This window comes from Camelus ferus, chromosome 23 (genome assembly GCF_009834535.1).
Source record: "Camelus ferus isolate YT-003-E chromosome 23, BCGSAC_Cfer_1.0, whole genome shotgun sequence".
NCBI lineage: Eukaryota > Metazoa > Chordata > Mammalia > Artiodactyla > Camelidae > Camelus > Camelus ferus.
This window is the reverse complement of record NC_045718.1, coordinates 31258643-31272943: the sequence shown is the minus strand read 5'-3', so window position 1 is coordinate 31272943 and position 14301 is coordinate 31258643. Positions and strand designations below refer to the sequence as shown.

Genomic DNA, 14301 nt, shown 5'->3' with positions numbered 1-14301 from the left:
CCATCTGAACCTGCTACAGGTCCCCAGTGAAAACAAATCCTCAGTCCTTCACAATTGGAGACCTAAAGTAAATCCGGAAGTCTCCCCCCCCCCTTTTTTTTCGGCTTTGTTACACGTGTTCCTGGCCTTGGTCTCTTATCCCCTTTGCTGCTAATCACTCCTCGCTCCCTACCCGGGGCCAGTCGGCACGGCCTCTCAACCTCAAATGCCTCTCTTCTGCTCTTCTGTAGCGGAAAAAAGGAGCCTGTGAGGTTTCACCGGAGCAAATTTTAATTGTCATGTGTCAGTTCACCCACCAGTCAGCTGGCTGGACTTGGCTGCAGGGGAAGGGAAGGAAGGAGAGGGGGGAAGGGAAGGAAGGAGAGGGGGAAAGCGTGGAACCAAAGGCGTCAACTGGCTAGTAACTCCCCACAGCCTTCACCTTGAGGAGGGGAGACAGGAATGTCTGGACTGCACTCCACCTCTTCTGCTCAGTGAGTCAATGCTGGCAGGAAGCCAGCGCTTGCTGGTCTCACTTTTGCTTTCTCTCCGTTTAACGTGACTCAAGTTTTACCTGGTCATGTAATTCACCTCGATACAGAATGGAATCTAGTCGATAATATTGTAATAACTTTGTATGGTGACAGACGGTTACTAGACATTGTGGTGATCGATTCATATGTATATAAATGTCAAAGCCCTGTGTTGTACCCCTGAAACTAATATAATTTTGTATGTCGCTTATACTTAAATTTTAAAAAATCACCTGGGGAGACTGAACGAGCTGCAGTTCCCCAACCCCACTCCGGGACTCCGGTTCACTAGGTCTGCAGTGGGGCCCAGGTGGCATAGTTTTTAAAAGCCTCACTTGATTTTTTTGTGTCATTCAGAGTTGAGAAACACTGACAGAGGATTCAAAGGGCTTTTGTAGCATTACGATTCAGTAGTCTTGAAAAGGAGGTAACTAAACTGTAGGTAATATTTTGCAAAATAAACCCAAATGGTAATGCTGCTGGAGGACCTCAGCTCCCTTACAATGTGGGGAAATACCCATTGTTCCCCAGAATTCAACAGGATTTGAAAACACAATTTGTAGAGCGTGTGCCTAGCATGCACAAGGTCCTGGGTTCAATCCCCAGTGCCTCCATTAAAAAAAAAAGAATGAAAAGGAAAACACAGTTTGAACACTGGCTTCTGATTATCCCTAAGGAGGGACATGAGCATTCTTTAATGGCCCTAGAGTTAAAGATTTGCCCGTTTTCTTAAATCCTTTACTCCCGAGGCTAGACAATAAAATAGCTATTTCTTTACCTCCACCTTATCCATTTAAGTCACAGGCTTTTTTTGTTTGTTTTTAATGTAAGTACTGGGGATTGAACCCAGGCTCATCATGCATGCTAAGCATGAGTTCTATCGCTGAGCTGTACCCCAGCCCTAAAAATCACTATTTAAAATATATATGGATTAAATGATAGGTTGCCTCAGATTTTCTTCAAAATAATCCAGGGTGAGGAGTAGTAAGGGAAGAAATAGAAAGAGATTGGCTGTGAGCTGATCACTTGGGAAGATGGGTGATGGGGCACTTGAGGGAATCAGTCTGTTTGGTTGAACCATGATGACACTGCGACATTTGATCTGTTTGACCTACAAAAATGGCAATTTCATTTGGTTTTAACGGAGTACTATTTTATATATATATTTGAAAATTTCCATAAGTAGTTAAATCACACATTCAGCTGTACCCTCACTGTTCTCATTTTTACCTTTGTGGCTACATTTTGCAGTCTAGAGCTTGAAAAACAATTATCTCCTCAGAAAGACCGTACAGTCATTTAAAAGCTTGTCTGTTTGTCACAACTTCAGAGTTTACTGTGTAGCAACTGTGTAAACTCTGTCACAGAAACTCTGTTTCTGATAGTAGTTGCTTGAGTTCAAATTTTTAAAAAAAATGTTATTCACTATTTAATACAGATGACTATTATTACAATTAACACTAGTTAATGACTTAGAAAGCATTTTGGGAGTTTCCCAGGGGACATGACACTCAAGTCCATTTCCTGCCCCAAAAGCCCCTAGGATGTAGAAGGACAAAGGCTTTAGAGTTAAGACAGTCTCCAGTTTGAATTCCTAGATGCTGCTTGTTAGCTGTGTGATCAAGGCAAGTTGTTGAACCTCTCTGAGCCTCAGTTTTCTCAAATATAAAATGAAGATACTATATGTCTCAGATTTCTTTAATTTTTAATTTTTTATTGAAGTATAGTTAGTTTACAATGTTGTGTCAGTTTCTGGTGTACAGCATAATGTTTCAGTCATACATGTACATACATATATTCATTTTCATATTCTTTTTCACTATAAACTACAAGATATTGAATATAGTTCCCTGTGCTATAACTGTATAAACTTGTTGTTTATCTATTTATATATAGTAGTATCTGCAAATCTCAAACTCCCAATGTCTCAGTTTTGATACATTAGGAATATAGTTTATAAGCCTACCTTCCCCTTCCTCCCCTATCCCATGCTGCTAGCAACAACAAAGCCTGTGACATTGTGTTAAAGCACTGATGCTCCAAACCTGTGCCATGCAAGATGCAAAATTAAGGTGGCACAAATAATTTCATTTTTTAAAGATTTTAAAAAATAATTTTTTTAATGGAAGTACTGGGGATTGAACCCAGGACGTTGTACATGCTAAGCATTTGCTCTACAACTGAACTGTTACTCTTCCCCCAAAATTTCATTTTTAATAAGTGAATCTGAGCTGGACTACAAACCGAGTTTGGCATTAAAGGGTTAGAGAATCTAACTGCTGCTTCAACATCCAAGATCTTAGTGAGCTGAGAATAATACAGGAGGCAATTGAAGAAAAGGAGACATCAAGTAGATGCTCAAAAAGTGTTTGTTGAACTAATTAACTTGCTTTTGACGCCCTTTTCAGATAGGGCTTTTTTTTTTAAAAAAAGGACTTCCTTATACAATTCCCAGAACTAAGCTGTTTCCCTCGCCTAGTACAGCCAGTTCTAGAGGCCTCAGTTATTGTGAAATTCATTTAGCTTTCTGCAGTATTAGTTTTGAGAAAGTACAAGCCTGCAAAACTTCCTGGAATCTGTGAGGAAGACCCATTGTCCATTTACGTGGCTCACTCACCATCAGCCAGAGTAGGAGGGCAGGTTTTCCTGTCTGTGCAAAGAAGGAGGTAATTAGAATTTTGGTTGTAATAAATATATATAATCTCCTCCTTAAAGCTTTCTGCTTCAGCGAATGCTTGTGTAGGCCAAGCTCTTAAAAACAGTTTCTTTTGAACACCTTGAGCACACTCAGGGGTTCCTTAGCCACAGAGAAGTATTGCTAAAGGACATCTGACCAGCAGTAACTAAATACCAGAGGACGCCCCACCCCCAAAGCTTTGCTGATTTCTCTTCAGGGAGCCATGAGCTATGAAGTCCCAGATTGATAGATTCTGGGGTGGAAACAACATAAAATCTCCACCAAACGTCCCCAGTGTTAACTGTGCCTTGTGCCACAAAGGGATTCAGTCGTGCAATTAACAAGTTACTTTGTTACGTGTCGAGTGCTATCGATGCAAAAATGAGTAGGGACTCTGCCTTTTAGAATCTCAGTCTGGTCCTTCAGCAGAGAGCCTGAGTGCCACAGTCCAGGTCAGCAGAGAGCACAGGTTGAGCAGAAAGCAGAGTGAGGGATTGGGCAGGTCTTTTCAAGAAAGGTTAGTCCAAGCCCCGAAGTGAGCCCTGTGGGTTTGGGTGGAGGGAGGAGGCGTGCCGGGTAGTGGGAACACCGTGAGCAAAGGCTGAGATGGGAAAGAACACGGTGTTTCACAGGAAAGGCAGTCAATCCAGTCAGGGGAAAGGGGGCAGGACAGGTGCCAAAGGAGGGGGTTGATGTCAGATTACAAAGTAATCTGTAATGTATAATTAAACCAATGAGTTTAGGCTGTAGACAGTCGTTAAGCTAAGTGAATGACTAATTAGTATTTTGGAAAGGCAACCTTGGCACTAAGGTATAAGAGATTGGAACAGGAGATTAACAGGAAGCCAAAGTAAATATATGAAAGGTGATAACAGCTTGAATTAGGTCAGTGTCTGTGAGAACAAACATTTCTAAGTAATAACTGACTGATTACCGATCAGAAGAACTGAGGATGGTGGGTCTGTGGGAGGAGGAGTAGGTGTTCAGACAGAGGGGCACAGGAAGCTAGTGAACTCAGAGTTTTCCATCCTGAGACTGACTGTGGTCTTCGAAAATATAATGTCCTTGGCTGTGACATAACGGGGACCATTTATCTCCACACCTGAGAAAGAATTCTTTGGAACGAACTTTGCCGAGTTCCTCCCGGGCAAGGCTTCCCTACAGTGGAAACAGACTGCATGGTCAACCTGCTACCTAAGGAAGCATTCTAGAAGGTAGCTCTTGTCTGGACAACCTTGATGGCTGTACGCATCCCTGAAGCTCATATTCTCCCAGGAGGAGAGAAGGGTATTAGTGTTGGACTAATTTAAATAACAACATTTGCTCCCACTCTCCTCTTCAACCTTATTTTCTCACCACTAACCAGATGGGAGGACAGTGTGAGCAAAGTGCCTCGGGCTCCAGGGGAAAAAGCAGGAGGAAATGGTGGCTGGCTCATCCTTGAGCATGCTATGCACTTCTTCTCTTTTAAGTAACTCACATTTTCAATACTGATACTCTTATTGTTTTCTTAAGCAATTTTATTGTGGAATAATTCCTATACAGTAAACTACACATATTTCAGATGTACAATTTGATAAATTTTGATAAATGTATACACCTATGAAACCACGATCAAAATTAAGATACCTAACATTTCCATCAACTCCCTAAGAGGTGCAAATTTCAAACTCCCAATTTATCCCCTCCCACCCCCTTTATCCTCTGGTAACCATAAGTTTGTTTTCTATCTATGTCTGTGAGTCTGTTTCTGTTTTGTAACTAAGTTCATTTATGTCTTTTTTTTTTAGATTCCCCATATAAGTGATATCATATGGTATTTTTCTTTCTCTTTCTGGCTTACTTCACTTAGTATGACGATCTCTAGGTCCATCCATGTTGCTGCGAATGGCATTATTTTATTCTTTTTTATGGCTGAGTAGTATTCCATTGTATAAATATACCGTATCTTCTTTATCCAGTCATCTGTCGATGGACATTTAGGCTGTTGCCTTGTCTTGACTGTTGTAAATAGTGCTGCTGCTGTGAACAGTGGGATGCATGTATCTTTTGAGTTACATTTTTTCTGGATACATGCCCCAGGAGTGGGATTGCTGGATCATACGGTAAATTTATTTTTAGCTTTTTAAGGAACCTCCATACTGTCCTCCATGGTGGCTGCACCAATTTACATTCCCACCAACAGTGTAGGAGGGTTCCTTTTTCTCTGCACCCTCTCCAGCATTTATCATTTGTAAACTTTTTAATGATGGCCATTCTGACTGGTATAAGATGATCTCTCATTGTAGTTCTGATTTGCATTTCTCTAACAATTAGTAATGTTGAGCATATTTTCATGTTGCCCATTTGGATGTCTTCTTTGAAGAGACATCTACTTAGGTCTTCTGCACATTTTGTGATTGGGTTACTCTTTTTTTTTTGATATTAAGCCGGATGAGCTGTTTGTATATTTTGGAAATTAGTCCATTTTCATTCACATCATTTGCAAATATCTTCTCCCATTCTGCAGGTTGTCTTTTTGTTTTGTTGATGGTACATTTAGCTATGCAAAAGCTTTTAAGTTTAATTAGATCCCATTTGGTTTTTTGCTTTATTTCCATTACTGTAGGAGCTGGTTCAAAAAAAAACATTGCTGGGATTTATGTCAAAGAGTGTTCTGCCCATGTTTCCTCTAGGCATTTTATAGTTCGTATCTGGTTACATTTGAGTCTTAAATCCATTTTTAGTTTATTTTTGTATATGATGTTAGAGAATGTACTAATTTCAGTCTTTTACCAGTAGCTGTCTGGTTTTCCCAGAACCACTTGTTGAAGAGACTGTCTTTTCTCCATTGTATATACTCGCCTCCTTTGCTGTAGATTAATTGACCATAAGTGTGTGGGTTTATTTCTAGACTTTCTATCCTGTTCCATTGATCTATGTGTCTGTTTTTGTGCCAGAACTATATTGTTTTAATGACCACAGCTTTGTAGTATAATCTGAAGTCAGGGAGCATGATTCCCCCAGCCTTGTTCTCCTTTTTCAAGGTGACTGTTTTGGCTATTTGGGGTCTTTTCTGTTTTCATATAAATGTTAACATTTTTGTTCCAGCTCTGTGAAACATGTCATTGGTAATCTGATAGGGATTGCATTGAATCTGTATATTGCTTTGGGCAGTATGGCCATTTTAACAATATTGATTCTTCCAATCCAAGAACAGGCATATCTTTCCATCTGTTTATGTTGTCTTCAATTTCTTAACATCAGTGTCTTATAGTTTTTGGAGTACAGGTCCTTTGCCTCCTTAGGCAGGTTTATGCCTAGATATTTTATTCCTTTTGGTGCAGTGGTAAATGGGGCTGTTTTCTTAATTTCTTTTTCTGCTATTTTGTTATTAGTTATAGAAATGCAACTGATTTCTGTATCTTAATTTTTTATGCTGCAACTTTACCAAATTCATTGGTGAGCTCTAGTAGTTTTCTGGTAGCTTCTTTAGGGTTTTTTTTAATGTATGGTATCATTTCATCTGCAAACAGTGACAGTTTTACTTTTTCTTTTCTGATTTGGATTTCTTTTATTTCAGTTTCTTCCCTGATTGCTATGGCTAGAACTTCCACGCTGAATAAAAGTGGCTAGAGTGGGCATCCTTGTCTTGTTTCTGATCTTAGAGGAAATTTTTTAGCTTTTCCCATTAAGTATGACGTTAGCTGTGGGTTTGTCATATATGGCCTTTATTATGTTGAGGTATGTTCCATCTATGCCCACTTTCTGGAGAGTTTTTATTATAAATGGATGTTGAATTTTATCAAAAGCTTTTCCTGCATCTATTGAGGTGATCATATGTTTTTTTCCCTCCAATTTGTTAATGTGGTGTATCACATTGATTGGTTTGCAGATACTGAAAAAATCCTTGCATCCTGGGATAAATCCCACTTGATCATAGTGTATGATCCTTTTAACGCATTGTTGGAGTCAATCTGCTAGTATTTTGTTGAGGATTTTTGCATCTATATTCATAAGTAATATTGGCCTGTAATTTTCTTTTTTTGTGATATCTTTGGTTTTGTTGTCAGGGTGATGGTGGCCTCATAGAATGCGTTCCAAAGTGTTCCTTCCTCTGCAATTTTTTGGAATAGTTTCAGAAGGATAGATGTTAACTCTTCTCTAAATGTTTGGTAGAATTCACCTGTGAAGCCACCTGGTCCTGGACTTTTGTTTGTTGGGAGTTTTAAAATTACTGATTCAATTTCAGTGCTGGTAATTGGTCTATTCATGTTTTCTATTTCTTCCTGATTCAGTCTCGGCAAACTGTACCTTTCTAAGAAATTGTCCATTTCTTCTAGGTTGTCCTTTTTGTTGGCATATAGTCGCTCACAGTAGCCTCTTATGATCCCTTGTATTTCTGTGGTGTTGATTTTGACTTCTCCTTTTTCATTCCTGATTTTATTAATTTGGGCCCTCTGTTTTTTTCTTGATGAGTCTGACTAAAGGTTTATCAATTTTGTTTATCTTTTCAAAGAGCCAGCTTTTAGTTTCATTGATCTTTTCTATTTTTTTTTTCAGTCTCTATTTTATTTATTTCTGCTTCAATCTTCATGATTTCTTTCCTTCCAGTAACTTTGGGTTTTGTTTATTCTTCTTCCTCTAGTTGCTTTAGGTATAAGTTTAGTTGTTTATGTGAGACTTTTCCTGTTTCCTGAGGTAAGCCTGTATTGCTATAAATGTCCCTCTTAGAGCTGCTTTTGCTGTGTCCCAGAGATTTTGGATCGTTGTATTTTTGCCTTCATTTGTCTCAAAATATTTTTGATTTTCTCTTTGATTTCTTCAGTGATCCACTGCTTGTTTAATAGCATATTGTTTAGCCTCCACGTGTTTGCAGGTTTTGCAGTTTTTTTTTTTCTTGTACTTGATTTCTAACTTCAGTGCATGGTTGGAAAAGACGCTTAGTGTGATTTCAATTTTCTTAATTTTACTCAGGCTTGCTTTGTTGGCCAGCACGTGACTGCTTCCTTTCCCAAGTTAGGGAATTTTTCAGCTATTCTCTCTTCAAATATTTTCTCAGTTCCTTTCTTTCTTCTCTTTCTGGAACCCCTATCTTGCAAATATTAGTGCTCTTCATATTGTCACAGAGGTCCCTTAAACTGTCCTCATTTCTTTTCATTCTTTTTCTGTTCTGCATAGTGATTTCCACTAATCTGTCTTCTAGCGCACTGATCCGTTCTGCCTCATTCAGTCTGTTCTTGGTTCCTTCTAGTGTATTACTCATTTCAGTGATTGTATTCGTCAGCTCTGTTTGGGTTACCATTTATATTTTCTAACTCTTTGCTAAAAGCTTCACTCTGTGTAGCTATTCTCCTCCTGAGTTTTCTGAATATCTTCACAATCATTACTCTAAACTCTTTCTTGGATAGTTTGCCTATCTCAACACTTATTTCTTTTTCTGGGATTTTTTGTGCCTTTGACTGGAACATATTCCTCTGCCTTCTTATATTGTCTAAATTTCTATTTGTATTTTTAAGTAGGTTAGTTACGTTTCTCAACCTTGGAGAAGTGGCTCTCTGTGGGAGACGTCCTGTGTCCCATCCCGGCAGTGCACTCCTCTCTCATCACCCAAGGGCCAGGGTCCAGCTGGTCCCAGGATAGAGTCTGGCCTGGGTTTGCGGATTCCTTTCACAGGCTTTGGGACTGTTATTTTCTTACTTCTGGTACCTGCACCCTAGTGGGTGAAGCTGGACTAGAGGCTTGTGCAGGTTTCCTGGCAGGAGGAATTGTTGCGTGCCCGCTGCTGGCTGAAGCTTGGTCCTGGCCCTCTGGTGAGTAGGGCTGTGTCTCGGGGGTGTGTCTAGAGGTGGGCTAGGAAGTCTGCTGATGGGTGGCGCTGTGTTCCCACTCAGTATGTTGTGTGGCTGAGGCTTCCCAGCACTTAAACCTACAGGTGTTGAGTGGGGCTAGGTCTTTGTGTTAATGATCCAAGCAAGAGGTCAGCCCCTAGGAAAGCTCATGTGGGTGAACATTCCCTGAATGTCCACCACCAGCTTTTATGTCCCCAGGGTGAGCCACAGATGCCCCTTACCTCTCCAGGAGAACTTCCAAAACCAGCAGGCAGGTCTGGCCCAGGCTCCTATGAAGTCACTGCCTGTGCCCTTGGCCCTGGTTCAGGCAAGATTCTGTGTGCATTTTCCAAGAAAGTGAAGTCTGTTTCCCCTAGTCCCACGGAGTTCCTGGAGTTAAGCCCTGTTGGCCTTCAAAACGAGATGTTCTGGGGTCTTCTCCTCTCACTGCTGGAACCCTGGGCTGGGGAGCCTGATGTGGGGCTCAGAACTCTCACTTCTGTGGGAGAGCTTCTGTGACTTACTCTTCAGCTTGTGGGTCGCCCTCCCAGGGAGTATGGGGCCCAATTCTATCACGACCACGCCCCTCCTACTGTCTCACTGTGGTTCCCTCTTTATGTTTCCAGTTGAAGATCTTTTTTGCCAGGTTCCAGTCTTCCCCCTCCCCTGCCCTCATGGCTGTTTAGCAGTCAGCTGTGGTTTTGTTGCAGTCATGAGGAGAGGTGAGCTCGTGGTCCTACTAGTCCACCATCTTGACTGGAAATCTCAGTGAAGAACTTCCTAAATTAGACAGAACATTTTTTCACTCCTATTGGTTTTAATTTCTGAAATGTTTACTATAAAATCAGTTGAAGAATCAGGAATTACAGAAAAAAAATTTCATTTTAATCTTTTTTAAAAAAGCTTTTTAACTGAAGTGAACATACTTGCAGAGAGGAGTGGTGCTAAGCATATGGCGCAGTGGATCATCAGAAAGCAAAGCTGCCCACGCAGCCATCACCAGATCAGGGAGGGGCATGGCCAGTGCCCCAGAGGTCACCCCACTTTGTGCTCCTTTCAGGCTCTGCCCTCCAATAGCAACCATCAACCTGATTCTGTAACAGCATTGGTTAGTTACCTTTTTGAATTTTATGCATTAATAAGTAGAATCACACAAGATTTTTGGTCTGGCTGTTTCCACTCAGTATCTGTGAGAATCACCCGTGCTGTTGTGTACAGTTTGTCACCGCTGTGTAGTCTTCTAGGGCGTGAAACCACTATGTTTATCTCTTCTATTGCTGATGGGTTTTGGGGTTGTTTCCAGTTTTGGTCAATTATGAATTCTGTTGCTGTTTTGGTGCATGCATTTCTGTTGGGTATGTACGTCGGAGTGGGAACCATGGGTTACAGGCTCTTCACGTGTCCCATTATCTTTTTTCATATGACAAAGTTAGATTTCTGTTACCTATGAATCTACATCTTGAGTTCTCACATGGATCCAGAGGCACTGGGGACCAGCCAGCAGTTAATTTTGACAGTCTTGTTGTCCAAGAAAGATAATTCATTTAACATTTATGAAGTGCCTCCTGTGACTCAGGCACTGGGCTGGATGCTGAGGACACAAGACCACCAGGACCCCCTCCTCATGAAACTTAGCAGAAGACCCAAAGTCAGACAACTGCAACACCTGCATGTTTAACTGAATATTTTTGTCCTGATTTCGTAAAATCAGTTGAAAATAAAAAATGCTGACACTAGTGAGATAGGTCTCACAGATCTACTCAAAGGAAGGAGGGAGGGATTGGATATTGTGGGACAATTAGCTATTTCTGCCACACCTACCAAATTAGGCAACGAGTTCCAAGTTTGTTCACTGTTATGTTATCAGTGCTTAGCACACAGCGTTTACTAAAACTGCTGAATCTTTCACAATGCTAGAACAGAAGATATAACTCCAGATGTTTCTAAACACTGGACTGGATATTTTTCATCAGAAAGAAAAGCTGCATAGCTGTAGGCCAGAGTTCAGACTGTTCAGTATTAGCAGGTGACTCTGAACAAACTCTGAATCTTATTCTTCATGATAAAATGGGGGTGCCCTCTGATCCCCATTGTATGGGGAGTAAGAGTTGGGAGGATTAAAGAGAACGTACTGAGCACACAGATCGTGCTTAGAACACGTTCTCTTTCCTTCCTTATGGAGAAGTGCTGGCAATACCCGTGACATTGGTTGGTTGGCTTTCTGCCCAATAACTGTCTACTGTCCAACCTGGATCACAGCTGATTTGCAAAGTGGAAGGACATGCAGCCTGTCTAATCTCTGATGCATTCTACATTTTATGTTTAGGTTAAGCTAGACTACCTAAGCCAAACTAGAAAGTTCAGTATAGACCTAAAAAAAGTAGACAAAAAAACCCAGACTGTGTTTCTCTTTTGATTTGGCTGATATCAAGCAGAGTCAAAAGTACTACTCAAATTTAGTAACTATTTAAGACCTCCAGGGCCACACTTGTGATTTCACTTAACTTTCATTTTTAATCATCTAAGCTGAGGACATGATCCTGATTTGCTTTTGCTTTGGGTGTTCCTGCCTCTGGGGTTGGGCAGCACCCTCCTTTTCATGGCCCCTCCGTGGGCACTGGGATTCTGTTTTAGGTGTCTGTGTCCTTCTGTGGGCTCCCTGAACAAAAGGACTGTCTTATTTACCCGACTTACTTTTATCTATTTATATTTTCTCCATTTTGTCAATTACATTTTTAAAGGTAGCATCAACATTTTTGGAGAGTGAAGTGGAGTAGAAATTTTGAAAGAAAAAAAAAAAGGAAACCAAAGCCGTCTAGACCACCTCAGGATACACTGTAAGCAGCACTGAAAATGGGGAGTGAGATAAAGCATGACATAAATTAAGCCCCTCAGAAAGTATCAGCCAGAGGCTTGTCCAAGGTACACAGAGGCCAGCATGAAGGGGCTCCCAACCGGCCGGGCCTGGGACAACGTGAACATCATATAATGACAGTAATGGACGACACACTGAAAAAATAGTGACACCTGAGTTTGATGAGGAATGGAACATTTACATAGCTTCCAAGTACCTCCACACAAAATACATATGAATTACAAAGGAAAAGAGTAACTTAACCGTGTAAGAAGCTTGGCAGAAGCACCTTCATCAAGCAATCAACATGAACATAATCGGCAATGGGGCAAATCCAGGCTGCACACCACGGACAAGATGCAGCGGGGAGGAGCGTGGCACTTCATGAAAGCCCCGCTGAAGACCCACAGCCTGAGTCTAATGTGAGGAAACACCCGACAAACGCACGCTGAGGCCACTCTGTGAAGTAACTGGCCTGTAACGTTGAGGAGTGTCGGAAGTCAAGACAGGAGCTGTTCCAGACTTTAAGGAAACCAAAGAGAAACAGCAACTAGTTGCCACAGCTTATTCTAAAGTAGACCCTGTTGTTACAAGAACATTATTGGGACAACTGGAAAACCTGAATGGAGCCTGACGACTAGGTGGCGGCAGTTATCACTGCTGATGTCGTTTCCATGGTTGGTCACGGAGGGGAATCTCCTCGTGCGTAGAAAATATACATTAAATGCACATTTGGGGGTGATGGGACTCCCTGGCAACTATTCGCAGATGGTTCAGGGGGAAAAACGACCTTTTTACTGTAATTCCAACTTTTCTATAGTACAGTTGAGGCTGTTCCAAAATAATCATTTTATTTAAAAAAATCATTTTATTTCTATTATTTTGACAGTTATAAAAATTTTCTTTTTCTTAGAACAGGAGGTAGGGTGTTTCCATACACAGCTGGTCAGATGGGGAGAATCTTCAGCTCCGAATCGGCCTCATTAATTTGAGGATAAAACGCTTACGTGAAACCACATGTGTCAGGTTGAAAGTGGGCAGCTCAGAGCACGTGGGCTTCTCTGTCAGCTCAATGCACAGGACTCCCCCAGGGCCTGCTGCTGGAGAAGTCACCCGCTGAGGGACCACTGCAGAGCTTCATACATCGCTTGATCCTGAGAGGAGGGGAGAAGACAGAACACAGTGCTGATCACTGTCTCATGTGAGCTGAACTCTGTTCCCCGAAGTTCATCTGTTGAAGTCCTAATCCCCGGTACCTCAGCATGTGACTGCATTTGGACATAGGGTCTTTAGTTTAATTTAATTTTTTTTTGGTGGGGGGAGGTAATTAGGTTTACTTATTTATCTGTTGTTAGAGGAGGTACTGGGGATTGAACCCGGGACCTGGACATAGGGTCTTTAAAGTGGTGATTAAGTTAAAATGAAGCCAGGAGGGTGGGCTCTAACAGATCCAGTAGGACTTGGTGTCTTGATAAGAGAAGATTAAGACATAAACATGCCCAGAGGGAAGACCCTGTAAAGACAGAGGGAGAAGACAGTCACCTGCAGAGAGGTCTCAGAAGAAACCACTCCCAGCCAACATCTTGATCTTGGGCATCTAATCTCTGGAGCTGGGAGAAAATGCCCAGTGGGTGGTGCTTTGGTATGGAAGCCCGAGCAAAGAGAGCTGAGCTCACCTCCAGGCATCTAAATTCCTTACACTTTTTACAGGAAATGCCCCAAGACTCTCACAATTGTTGACTGAAGTTTGCCCAAAAAGTCATGTTGAGAGATTCTTATGCCTATACCTAATCAGTCAGGAAAGCAAAATTCTAAACTATACTGGGTCCAGATGGGAATGGGGGGCAGAAGCAGAGGCTTCTTCACTATATTAATATCTATAAGAAACTGCCAGAGCATTTTCCATTTGGTTGTATCATTGTACACTTTCAGCAACACTGTATGAGAGTTCCAATTGCTTCACATCCTTGTTATCACTTGGTGTTGTCAGTCTTTTAAATTTTAGTCAGTCTGATAGATGTGTAGTGGAATCTCACTGTGGTCACACTAACTTTATTTATTTGTTTATTTTGGTGACGATGTGAAGCAACAAGAATTCTCATTTATTGCTGGTTGGAATGCAATATGGTATAGTCATTCTGGAAGACAGTTTGCAGTTTCTTACAAAACTAAACACTCTTACCAGAAGATCCAGAGTCACCTGAAAATGTATGTCCATACAGAAACCTGTCCACAAATGTTTATAGCAGCTTTATTCATAATTGCCAAAACTTGGAAGCAACCAAGATGGCCTTCAGTATGTGAATGGGACATCCTAACAATGAAATATTTAGCGCTAAAAAGAAGTAGACGATCAAGCCATGAAAAAACATGGAGGAACTTTTAATGCATACTGCTGTGAAATAAGCCAATCTGAAAAGGCTACTGAATGATTCCAACTGTATGATA

At 41.2% G+C, this 14301-nt stretch overlaps 1 protein-coding gene across 3 annotated transcripts in view; it reads right to left on the bottom strand.

The window, feature by feature from the left end:
- Positions 1–12683: 12683 nt before the first annotated feature.
- NVL (nuclear VCP like) overlaps positions 12684–14301 on the bottom strand; it is a 79402-nt gene continuing 77784 nt past the window's right edge. For 2 of the 3 annotated variants that reach the window (XM_014562139.2, XM_032466618.1), the window contains exon 23: positions 12684–13007. In XM_014562139.2, coding sequence (XP_014417625.1) covers positions 12963–13007 — 45 coding nt within the window. In that variant the 3' untranslated portion in view covers positions 12684–12962. The remainder of the gene's footprint in view (positions 13008–14301) is intronic. The other variant, XM_014562136.2, reaches the window with a different exon arrangement.